The sequence below is a fragment of the Palaemon carinicauda genome, chromosome 1 (genome assembly GCF_036898095.1).
Source record: "Palaemon carinicauda isolate YSFRI2023 chromosome 1, ASM3689809v2, whole genome shotgun sequence".
NCBI classification, from domain to species: Eukaryota; Metazoa; Arthropoda; class Malacostraca; order Decapoda; family Palaemonidae; genus Palaemon; species Palaemon carinicauda.
The window spans coordinates 3,429,960-3,443,503 of record NC_090725.1 but is presented as its reverse complement, the minus strand read 5'-3'; the positions used below and the strand labels follow the sequence as shown (position 1 = coordinate 3,443,503).

The 13,544-nt window shown below is 36.4% G+C and overlaps 1 protein-coding gene across 1 annotated transcript; it reads left to right on the top strand.

Annotated features, from left to right (window-relative positions):
- Positions 1 to 10,013: 10,013 nt before the first annotated feature.
- On the top strand, positions 10,014 to 13,145 carry LOC137646124 (uncharacterized). Its single transcript, XM_068379334.1, has one exon. It carries the CDS (start codon positions 10,014 to 10,016, stop codon positions 13,143 to 13,145), a length of 3,132 nt encoding a protein of 1,043 aa, XP_068235435.1.
- The last annotated feature ends 399 nt before the right edge of the window (positions 13,146 to 13,544 follow it).

Genomic DNA, 13,544 nt, shown 5'->3' with positions numbered 1-13,544 from the left:
AAAATGGAATTGAAGCATGACAATGTGTATGTTTCTCTGTGAACTCGGATAAAATAAACAGGGACGAAGGAAAATGGAATTGAAGCATGACAATGTGTATGTTTCTCTGTGAACTCGGATAAAATAAACAGGGACGAAGGAAAATGGAATCGAAGCATGACAATGTGTATGTTTCTCTGTGAACTCGGATAAAATAAACAGGGACGAAGGAAAATGGAATTGAAGCATGACAATGTGTATGTTTCTCTGTGAACTCGGATAAAATAAACAGGGACGAAGGAAAATGGAATTGAAGCATGACATTGTGTATATTTCTCTGTGAACTCGGATAAAATAAACGGGAACGAAGGAAAATGGAATTGAAACATAAAAATGTGTATGTTTCTCTGTGAACTTGGGTGACATAAACAGTGATGAAGGAAAATGGAATTAAAGTATGACAATGTGTATGTTTCTCTGTGAACTCGGATGAAATAAACAGGGACGAAGGAAAATGGAATTGAAGCATGACATTGTGTATATTTCTCTGTGAACTCGGATAAAATAAACGGGGACGAAGGAAAATGGAATTGAAGCATGACAATGTTTATGTTTCTCTGTGAACTCGGATAAAATAAACGGGGACGAAGGAAAATGGAATTGAAGCATGACAATGTCTATGTTTCTCTGTGAACTCGGATAAAATAAACAGGGACGAAGGAAAATGGAATCGAAGCATGACAATGTGTATGTTTCTCTGTGAACTCGGATAAAATAAACAGGGACGAAGGAAAATGGAATTGAAGCATGACAATGTGTATGTTTCTCTGTGAACTCGGATAAAATAAACGGGGACGAAGGAAAATGGAATTGAAGCATAACAATGTGTATGTTTCTGTGTGAACTCGGATAAAATAAACGGGAACGAAGGAAAATGGAATTGAAACATAAAAATGTGTATGTTTCTCTGTGAACTTGGGTGACATAAACAGTGATGAAGGAAAATGGAATTAAAGTATGACAATGTGTATGTTTCTCTGTGAACTCGGATGAAATAAACAGGGACGAAGGAAAATGGAATTAAAGTATGACAATGTGTATGTTTCTCTGAGAACTCGGATGAGATATACAAGGACGAATGAAAGTGGGTGTGAACCTTGACAATGTGTGTGTTTCTCTGTGAACTAAGAAGAAAATAAACAGAGACGATGGGAAAGGGAATTAAACCATGACAATGTGTATGTTTCTTGTGAACTCGGGTGAAATAAACAGGGACGAAGGAAATTGGAATTGAAGTATGACAATGTGTATGCTTCTCTGTGAACTCGGATGAAATAAACAGGGACGAAGGAAATTGGAATTGAAGTATGACAATGTGTATGCTTCTCTGTGAACTCGGATGAAATAAACAGGGACGAAGGAAAATGGAATTGAAGTATGACAATGTGTATGCTTCTCTGTGAACTCGGATGAAATAAACAGGGACGAAGGAAAATGGAATTGAAGTATGACAATGTGTATGCTTCTCTGTGAACTCGGATGAAATAAAATGGGACGAAGGAAAATAGAATTGAAGTATGACAATGTCTATGTTTCTCTGTGAAATCGGATGAAATAAACAGGGACGAAGGAAATTGGAATTGAAGTATGACAATGTGTATGCTTCTCTGTGAACTCGGATGAAATAAACAGGGACGAAGGAAAATGGAATTGAAGTATGACAATGTGTATGCTTCTCTGTGAACTCGGATGAAATAAACAGGGACGAAGGAAAATGGAATTGAAGTATGACAATGTGTATGCTTCTCTGTGAACTCGGATGAAATAAAATGGGACGAAGGAAAATAGAATTGAAGTATGACAATGTCTATGTTTCTCTGTGAAATCGGATGAAATAAACAGGAACAAAGGAAAATGGAATTGAAGTATGACAATGTCTATGTTTCTCTGTGAACTCGGATGAAATAAACAGGAACAAAGGAAAATGGAATTGAACCATGACAATGTGTATGTTTCTTGTGAACTCGGATGAAATGAACAGGGACGAAGGAAATTGGAATTGAAGTATGACAATGTGTATGCTTCTCTGTGAACTCGGATGAAATAAAATGGGACGAAGGAAAATGGAATTGAAGTATGACAATGTCTATGTTTCTCTGTGAAATCGGATGAAATAAACAGGGACGAAGGAAAATGGAATTGAAGCATGACAATGTCTATGTTTCTCTGTGAACTCGGATGAAATAAACAGGAACAAAGGAAAATGGAATTGAAGTATGACAATGTGTATGTTTCTCTGTGAACTCGGATGAAATAAACAGGGACGAAGGAAAATGGAATTGAAGCATAACAATGTGTATGTTTCTCTGAGAACTCGGATGAGATATACAAGGACGAATGAAAATGGGTGTGAACCTTGACAATGTGTGTGTTTCTCTGTGAACTCAGAAGAAAATAAACAGAGACGATGGGAAAGGGAATTGAACCATGACAATGTGTATGTTTCTTGTGAACTAGGATGAAATAAACAGGGAGGAAGGAAATTAGAATTGAAGTATGACAATGTGTATGTTTGTCTGTGAACTCGGATGAAATAAACAAGGACGAATGAAAATGGGTGTGAACCTTGACAATGTGTGTGTTTCTCTGTGAACTCAGAAGAAAATAAACAAAGACAATGGGAAAGGGAATTGAACCATGACAATGTGTATGTTTCTTGTGAACTCGGGTGAAATAAACAGGGACGAAGGATATTGGAATTGAATTATGACAATGTGTATGCTTCTCTGTGAACTCGGAGGAAATAAACAGGAACAAAGGAAAATGGAATTGAAGCATGACAATGTGTATGTTTCTCTGTGAACTCGGATGAAATAAACAGGGACGAAAGAAAAGGGAATTGAAGCATGACAATGTGTATGTTTCTCTGTGAACTCGGATGGAATAAACGGGGACGAAGGAAAATGGAATTGAAGCATGACAATGTGTATGTTTTCCTATGAAGTTGGATGAAATAAACAGGGATGAAGGAAAAGGGAATTGAAGCATGACAATGTACATGTTTCTCTGTGAACTCGGATGAAATAAACAGGGACGAAGGAAAATGGAATTGAAGCATGACAATGTGTATGTTTCTCTTTGAACTCCGATGAAATGAACAGAGACGAAGGAAAATGGAATTGAATCACGACAATGTGTATAATTCTCTGTGAATTTGGAAGAAATGAACAGGGACGAATGAAAATGGAATTGAAGCGTGATAATGTGTATGTTTCTCTGTGAACTCGGATGAAATAAACATGGACGATAGAAAATGGAATTGAAACATGACAATGTGTATGTTTCTCTATGAACTCGGATGAAATAAACAGGGACGAAGGAAAAGGGAATTGAAGCATGACCATGTGTATGTTTCGCTGTGAACTCAGATGAAATAAACAGGGACAAAGGAAAATGGAATGGAAGCATGATAATGTGTCTGTTCCTCTGTCAACTCAGAAAAAAATAAACAGGAACGGAGGAAAATGGAATTGAAGCATGACAATGTGTATATTTCTCTGTGAACTCGGATGAAATAAACAGGGATGAGGGAAAGAGGAATTGTAGCATGACAATATGTATGTTTCTCTGAGAACTTGGATGAAATAAACAGGGACAAAGGAAAATGGGATTGAAGCATGACAATGTGTATGTTTCTCCGTGAACTCGGATGAAACAAACAAGGACGATGGAAAATGGAACTGAAGCATGATAATGTATGAGTTTCTCTGTGATCTCGGATGAAATATACAGGGACGAAGGAAAATGGAATTGAAGCATGACAATGTGTATGTTTCTCTGTGAACTCGGATGAAATAAACAGGGATGAAGGAAAATGGAATTGAAGCATGACAATGATTATGTTTCTCTGTGAACTCGGATGAAATAAACAGGGACGAAAGAAAATGGAATTGGAACATGATAATATGTATATTTCTCTATGAACTCGGATGAAATAAACAGGGACGAAGGAAAATGGAATTGATGCATGACAATGTGTATGTTTCTCCGTGAACTCGGATGAAATAAACAGGGACGAAGGAAAATGGAATTGAAGCATGAGAATATGTATGTTTCTCTGTGCACTCGGATGAAATAAACAGGGACGAAGGAAAATGGAATTGAAGCAGGACAATGTGTATGTTTCTCTGTGAACTCGGATGAAATAAACAAGGCCGAAGGAAAATGGAATTGAAGCAGGACAATGTGTATGTTTGTCTGAGAACTCAGATGAAATAAACAGGGACGAAGGAAAATAGAATTGAAGCATGCCAATGTGTTCATTTTTCTGGAACTCAGATGAAATACACAAGGTTGAAGGAAAATGGAATTGGAGCATGACAATGTGTATGTTTCTCTGAGAACTAGGATGAAATAAACCGGAACGAAGGAAAATGGAATTGAAGCATGCTAATGTTTTCTTTTTTCTGGAACTCAGATGAAATAAACAAGGCCGAAGGAAAATGGAATTGAAGCATTACAATGTGTATGTTTCTCTGTGAACTCGGATGAAATAAACAGGTACAAGGGAAAATGGAATTGAAGCATTACAATGTGTATGTTTCTCTGGGAACTCGGATGAAATAAACAGGTACGAGGGAAAATGGAATTGAAGCATGACAATGTGTATGTTTCTCTGTGAACTCCGAGGAAATAAACAGGAACAAAGGAAAATGGAATTGAAGAAGGGCATTGTGTACGTTTTTCTGGAACTCGGAAGAAATAATCAAGGCTGAAGGAAATTGGAATTGAAGCATGATAAGATGTATGTTTCTCTGTGAACTCGTATGAAATAAACAATGACGAAGGAAAATGGAATTGAAGCATGATAAAATGTATGTTTCTCTGTGAACTCGGATGAAATAAACAGGGACGAAGGAAAATGGAATCGAAGCATGACAATGTGTATGTTTCTCTGTGAACTCGGATGAAATAAACAGGGACGAAGGAAAATGGAATTGAAGCGTGATAATATGTATGTTTCTCTGTGAACTCAGATGACCTTAACAAGAACGAAGGAAAATGGAATTGAAGCATGACAATATGTATATTTCTCTGTGAACTCAGATGAAATAAACAGGAATGAGGGAAAATGGAATTGAAGCATAACAATATGTATGTTTCTCTGTGAACTCGGATGAAATAAACATGGACGAAGGAAAATGGAATTGAAGCATTACAATGTGTATATTTCTCTGTGAACTCGGATGAAATAAACAATGACAAAGGAAAATGGAACTGAAGCATAACAATGTGTATGTTTCTCTGTGAACTCGGATGAAATAAACAGGGATGAAGGGAAATGGAACTGAAGCATGACAATATGTATGTTTCTCTGTGAACTCGGATGAAAAAAACAGGGACGAAGGAAAATGGAATTGAAGCATTACAGTGTGTATGTTTCTCTGTGAACTCGGATGAAATAAACAATGACGAAGGAAAATGGAACTGAAGCATAACAATGTGTATGTTTTTCTGAGAACTGGGATGAAACAAACAGGGACGAAGGGAAATGGAACTGAAGCATGACAATATGTTTCTCTGACAACTCGGATGAAATAAACAGGGACGAAGGAAAATGGAATTGAAGCATGACAATGTGTATGTTTCTCTGAGAACTGGGATGAAATAAACAGGGACGAAGGAAAATGGAATTGAAGCATGACAATATGTGTTTCTCTGAGAACTCGGATGAAATAAACAGGGACGAAGGAAAATGGAATTAAAGCATGACAATGTGTACGTTTCTCTGTGAACTCGGATGAAATAAACAGGGACGAAGGAAAATGGAATTGAAGCATGACAATGTTTATGTTTCTCTGTGAACTCGGATAAAATAAATGGGAACGAAGGAAAATGGAATTGAAGCATGACAATGTGTATATTTCTCTGTGAACTCGGATGAAATAAACAGGGACGAAGGAAAATGGAATTGAAGCATGACAATGTGTATGTTTCTCTGTGAACTCAGATGAAGTAAACAGGGACGTCGATAACAACACTAGTTTGTTGGTAAGAGAAGCCATTCTTTCCCCTAAGGCGAATCACGTGTCTCTCACGAAGGTAATATGAGACCCATAAGCTCTGACTTTTGTTTCTTATCTCCCTCTCTTTCTCTCTCTCTCTCTCTCTCTCTTGGTATTCTTTCCAGTTTCTGAACCAGTCACGCTGCTTTATTACTGCTATCCGTCCGTTTACATTTCCCTATCTCATTCTTTTCTTGACGCAATCTTCGTTTATTGGTTATTTGAAGGTTTTTATTCTATCTACCTATTAAGTTACATTTTTTTTTCAATCAATTTTCTCTCTAAAATTTTTAACTAAAAGTGCAATTTAAAATTCCATATTCTGTTAATTCCTTTACTCTTCTCCACTTTCTTTGGTTATATCAACAAAGATAATTAAACTTACGTGACTATGAGGCAGTGAGCAGTGGGGTACAGCAAGGAAATGTGTTGTAACTTATGTTGTTTATCCTCTTCATGGATTTTGTAATGCATAGAACGGTTGGGGATGGCGGAGAAGGATTGGTAACAGGAAATTAGCGGACCTTGAGTATACTGATGACGCTGTCCTTATTAGCAAAACGCCACAGGACTTGCAATGCTTGCTTCCCTAAATGTATGAAATATCGCATGAGGTTGTACTTGAGATAAACAGAAGAAAGACAAATATGATGAGAATGGAAGATGAACTATCTTTGGAAGAAGAGAGGATTAATGAGGTGAAATCATGTAAATATTTAGGAACTATGATCGCTAACACAAGATCTTTGGAATTGAAGTTTAATGAAAGATTGAAAAAAGCAAATCAGAAAATGGCTAGGTTAAGATCACCTGAAATTTCATATATAAATCAGGATATATATCGGTTTAGTGAGATCGGTGTTACTGTATGGACATGAGTTGTGATATGACAATGATACAATATCCAACAGATTTTGTAGATTTGAGAAAAAAGGTCTCAGAAGAATATTTAGGGTTAAATGGGAGGATATAGGAGAGATTACTAAAGTGCCAAATGCGAATGACATCACAGTAAGGGCGTAGATGGAGATGGTTTGGGCACGCTCTTCGCACTCACCAAACTTTCAACTTGGCTCCGCAAGGCACTTGAAGAGTTGGAAGACCCAGCCTACATGGCTGAGGACAATGAAGCGTGAATTAGGTGATGAATGGAGAAGTATTGATTTAAAAGCTCAAGATAGAGATAACTGGCAAAATCTAACAGCGGCCCTATGAGTCAACAGGCGTATTAGATGAGGCTGATGATGATGACCACGAGACAAATATTATTTACATTCTTCAGCGGAATGACCGGCCAATTCCTAACTGCCTCCACAGCACCATCAGGACACTAACTAACCTAAACATTAACCTTTTTTGCAAGTGTTGATAAAGAATAGAAAGTTAAATGCATGCAACGATAAAATTGACAGATACGCTAAAAATGGAGTCATGAATTTTGATACAAATCAAGGGAAACTGTAATATCCCGATCACACCTTTTTCACACTATTCATTTTTGATCCGCTATTGCAAACGATGCGGATCTGCCTTTGTCAGTCGACTGATAGCTTATATAACTCCTTTCACACTAGAGCGAAGCGGATTTTTCACCGCAGCGGCACCTCCTTGCGTGAGCGGTGTTCCACTGGCTTTGCACGGATCCGCTCCGCTATCGGTGACAGTTTAAAGGTTTAAAGGTCGCTCATGAATGGCAGAGGCAAGGGACAGTGACATTGCCCTAGCAATCAGGACAATACCCTAGAGACTGACTATATATTATATGATCAGCGCCCAAGCCTCCTCTCCACCCAAGCTAGGACCAGGGAGGGCCAGGCAGTGGCTGCTGATGACTCAGCAGATAGACCTATAGGCTCCCCCAAACTCCCCAACCTTAGCTCACAATGATGGTAAGGTTGCAGACACTAATGGCACTAACGAGTCTGAGCAGGACTCGAACCTCCGTCTGGCAAACACCAGATATTATGTTCATTACGAGTCCTCTCAACACACGATTTTTTTCCGCCTCTTGTTCGGAAGGCAGTAGTAGGCCACGCAATGCTTCTCATAGAAGTGAATAATAAACACACAGACATGGAGCAAAATACCGATATTTAATTGCATATTTCCTTAGTAGAAATAAAACAACTATTATGGGACAAAAGTCTAAACGTTAAGTTACATAGGCTAGGAAAGAAGTTTGCTGTGGATTAAGGAAGGATTTTAAGAGTCTGGATGTTAAAGAAAAGAATGAATTTGCTTAGTGTATTCACTTTTCCATTTACAAACATTCTTATAACACCAATTGTGGCAAACTAGTTTTTGCAAAGATATTTAGGAAATTGTATAATTAAAGCAAAAATCTAGTTACAAAGACATTCATTGCTAAAATTTATTTAATTTCTCATATATTTTAGAATATTGCCAACTCAAAGCTCCGTCTTCACTCATGAAAAATGTGTGTTTTTTATATCATTTGCAAGCGGCGAACGTAATATCTGTGGCTTTCGGAGACCGGTGTGACGGTCTGAACGATCCCCCGGTCTCAGAATTCTCCTTGATAATCTGCGCATGCGCGAACGTTACCGTTTGCCAGTGCATACGAGGTTTATGTTTTATTTTCCTGTAATGTTAGCGTGCGCAGCTCAACATTACCGCTTGCCAGTACATACAAGCTTGATGTTTTATTTTCATGCGAGCGAAGCGAGCTAATGACGGAAAAGAACCATTATACAATGTCAAGGAGAATTCTGAGACCGGGGGATCGTTCAGACCGTCACACCGGCTCGGGTGTGGTTCGTTCGTTCGTTCGTTTTAGAACGCCTTGTTTATATCAAGATATGGGCTCTCGCTCTAAGACAGCCCGTAAAAAAAAAAAAAAAAAAAAAAAAAACGAAGTGTGAAAGAAGCCCTAAAATATAGAATTCTGGCTATTTTATCACGGAGAGAGTACGCAGGTAATATGAAAACTGCTGATATACTACGAATATATTAATAGTACGTACAAGTAAATTGTAAATAAAGAAAAAACTGGTACTTTTGCGTATGGAGATCGTGTCAACAAACATCACTGTTTATAGCATGCTCAAAACTTGTGGAACCTTTGATTCCCCATCGATGTATGTCACAACGAGCAGACCGCATAATTATGAGTACGCGAAATAATATACTTTAAATTGAAATTATATTTAATTGCAACGGTTTTCGGGTGTATTCATTAAGTCTCTCTCTCTCTCTCTCTCTCTCTCTCTCTCCCAGACCATCCAAGACTGGAAGATGCAAAATACACCGGAAGATACATTATCAACTCTCTGGTGGATATACGAGGTGCCTCACACTGAGGGACCTGGGGGAACCCAAACAAAAAATAAGGCAAAATAAGGCAATAAGGCTCTCTCTCTCTCTCTCTCTCTCTCTCTCTCTCTCTCTCTCTCTCTCTCTCTCTCTCTCTCTCTTAGAAATGCCTGTTTCTTTTGTCATCAGAAGAGAAGATGTTTATTCATCGTATGCCTTATAATCATACATTATAGTAGACTTCTTGTATCAAAGGGAACCCACGAATGTTTTCTTTATATTACTGAATAACGTAAGGTCTGTTATTACCGACCAGTAGTATTATATCTTACGACGCCTATCTGTTGTGGTGTCTTCACGCAATCACATAATCACTTAACGATAACTTAGAACTAAAATAATATCAATAACCTATTATCGCAAGAGGGTCTGCCCCTCTCTTTTATTCTCCTGTACTTCTCTTTCTCCCTATTTCCTTAATCTTTCCCATCCCGAGTACCTGCCTTTGAGCTATAAACTGGATTGTATCCAGGGGTACTCTTCCTTTCCCCATATTCCCCACTTCCCTATTGTTGTTATTATGGTTATGTTCACTTAACGATGAATATAAAAGTGTTGTTCACATAGAATTATAGGTGAGATGGGTCAAACCCACAGAATTCGAAGTCTATGCCAAGGTCACAGCTCAGGTGTCAGATGGAGAGCTTGCATTACGAGAACCGAATGACCAGGCTTAACAAATCTTCCCATAATCATATCTTCGCTGCCATTTTACGTAACAAATCTTACCAGAATTATAACTGCGCTGCCATTTTACGTAACAAATCTTACCATAATCATAACTGCGCTGCCATTTTACGTAACAAATCTTACCATAATCATAACTTCGCTGCCATTTTACGTAACAAATCTTACCATAATCATAACTGCGCTGCCATTTTACGTAACAAATCTTACCATAATCATAACTTCGCTGCCATTTTACGTAACAAATCTTACCATAATCATAACTTCGCTGCCATTTTACGTAACAAATCTTACCATAATTATAACTTCGCTGCCATTTTACGTAACAAATCTTATCATAATTATAACTTCGCTGCCATTTTACGTAACAAATCTTACCATAATCATAACTGCGCTGCCATTTTACGTAACAAATCTTACCATAATCATAACTTCGCTGCCATTTTACGTAACAAATCTTACCATAATCATAACTTCGCTGCCATTTTACGTAACAAATCTTACCATAATTATAACTTCGCTGCCATTTTACGTAACAAATCTTATCATAATTATAACTTCGCTGCCATTTTACGTAACAAATCTTACCATAATCATAACTTCGCTGCCATTTTACGTAACAAATCTTACCAGAATTATAACTGCGCTGCCATTTTACGTAACAAATCTTACCATAATCATAACTGCGCTGCCATTTTACGTAACAAATCTTACCATAATCATAACTTCGCTGCCATTTTACGTAACAAATCTTACCATAATCATAACTGCGCTGCCATTTTACGTAACAAATCTTACCATAATCATAACTTCGCTGCCATTTTACGTAACAAATCTTACCATAATCATAACTTCGCTGCCATTTTACGTAACAAATCTTACCATAATTATAACTTCGCTGCCATTTTACGTAACAAATCTTACCATAATCATAACTGCGCTGCCATTTTACGTAACAAATCTTACCAGAATTATAACTGCGCTGCCATTTTACGTAACAAATCTTACCATAATCATAACTGCGCTGCCATTTTACGTAACAAATCTTACCATAATCATAACTTCGCTGCCATTTTACGTAACAAATCTTACCATAATCATAACTGCGCTGCCATTTTACGTAACAAATCTTACCATAATCATAACTGCGCTGCCATTTTACGTAACAAATCTTACCATAATCATAACTGCGCTGCCATTTTACGTAACAAATCTTACCATAATCATAACTTCGCTGCCATTTTACGTAACAAATCTTACCATAATCATAACTGCGCTGCCATTTTACGTAACAAATCTTACCATAATCATAACTGCGCTGCCATTTTACGTAACAAATCTTACCATAATCATAACTTCGCTGCCATTTTACGTAACAAATCTTACCATAATCATAACTGCGCTGCCATTTTACGTAACAAATCTTACCATAATCATAACTGCGCTGCCATTTTACGTAACAAATCTTACCATAATCATAACTGCGCTGCCATTTTACGTAACAAATCTTACCATAATCATAACTGCGCTGCCATTTTACGTAACAAATCTTACCATAATCATAACTGCGCTGCCATTTTACGTAACAAATCTTACCATAATCATAACTGCGCTGCCATTTTACGTAACAAATCTTACCATAATCATAACTGCGCTGCCATTTTACGTAACAAATCTTACCATAATCATAACTTCGCTGCCATTTTACGTAACAAATCCTACCATAATCATAACTTCGCTGCCATTTTACGTAACAAATCTTACCATAATCATAACTTCGCTGCCATTTTACGTAACAAATCTTATCATAATTATAATTTCGCTGCCATTTTACGTAATAAATCTTACCATAATCATAACTGCGCTGACATTTTACGTAACAAATCTTACCATAATTATAACTGCGCTGCCATTTTACGTAATAAATCTTATCATAATTATAACTTCGCTGCCATTTTACGTAATAAATCCTACCATAATCATAACTTCGCTGCCATTTTACGTAACAAATCTTACCATAATTATAACTGCGCTGCCATTTTACGTAATAAATCTTATCATAATTATAACTTCGCTGCCATTTTACGTAACAAATCCTACCATAATCATAACTTCGCTGCCATTTTACGTAACAAATCTTACCATAATCATAACTTCGCTGCCATTTTACGTAACAAATCTTATCATAATTATAACTTCGCTGCCATTTTACGTAATAAATCTTACCATAATCATAACTTCGCTGCCATTTTACGTAACAAATCTTATCATAATTATAACTTCGCTGCCATTTTACGTAATAAATCTTACCATAATCATAACTTCGCTGCCATTTTACGTAACAAATCTTACCATAATCATAACTGCGCTGCCATTTTACGTAACAAATCTTACCATAATCATAACTTCGCTGCCATTTTACGTAACAAATCCTACCATAATCATAACTTCGCTGCCATTTTACGTAACAAATCTTACCATAATCATAACTTCGCTGCCATTTTACGTAACAAATCTTATCATAATTATAACTTCGCTGCCATTTTACGTAATAAATCTTACCATAATCATAACTGCGCTGCCATTTTACGTAACAAATCTTACCATAATCATAACTGCGCTGCCATTTTACGTAACAAATCTTACCATAATCATAACTTCGCTGCCATTTTACGTAACAAATCTTACCATAATTATAACTTCGCTGCCATTTTACGTAACAAATCTTATCATAATTATAACTTCGCTGCCATTTTACGTAATAAATCTTACCATAATCATAACTGCGCTGCCATTTTACGTAACAAATCTTACCATAATCATAACTTCGCTGCCATTTTACGTAACAAATCTTATCATAATTATAACTTCGCTGCCATTTTACGTAATAAATCTTACCATAATCATAACTGCGCTGCCATTTTACGTAACAAATCTTACCATAATCATAACTTCGCTGCCATTTTACGTAACAAATCTTACCATAATCATAACTTCGCTGCCATTTTACGTAACAAATCTTATCATAATTATAACTTCGCTGCCATTTTACGTAATAAACCATGTGATGAATTAAACTAGAAAAAGAAATGGAGATTGGGATGGAAGCTTTTCCATATAAAAAATGTTCATATTTTTACATTTTTTGACATCATGTAACATTACAAAGTAGAAGAATGACCTTTCAAATTGTATATGAAATATGATCATTGTATATATATATATATATATATATATATATATATATATATATAGGCCTATATATATAAATACATATATATATATATATATATATATATATATATATATATATATATATATATATACATACATATATACATACATACTGTATAAACATATATATATATATATATATATATATATATATATATATATACAGAGAGAGAGAGAGAGAGAGAGAGAGAGAGAGAGAGAGAGAGAGAGAGAGAGAGAGAGAGAGAGAGAGAGAGAATCTGCAAA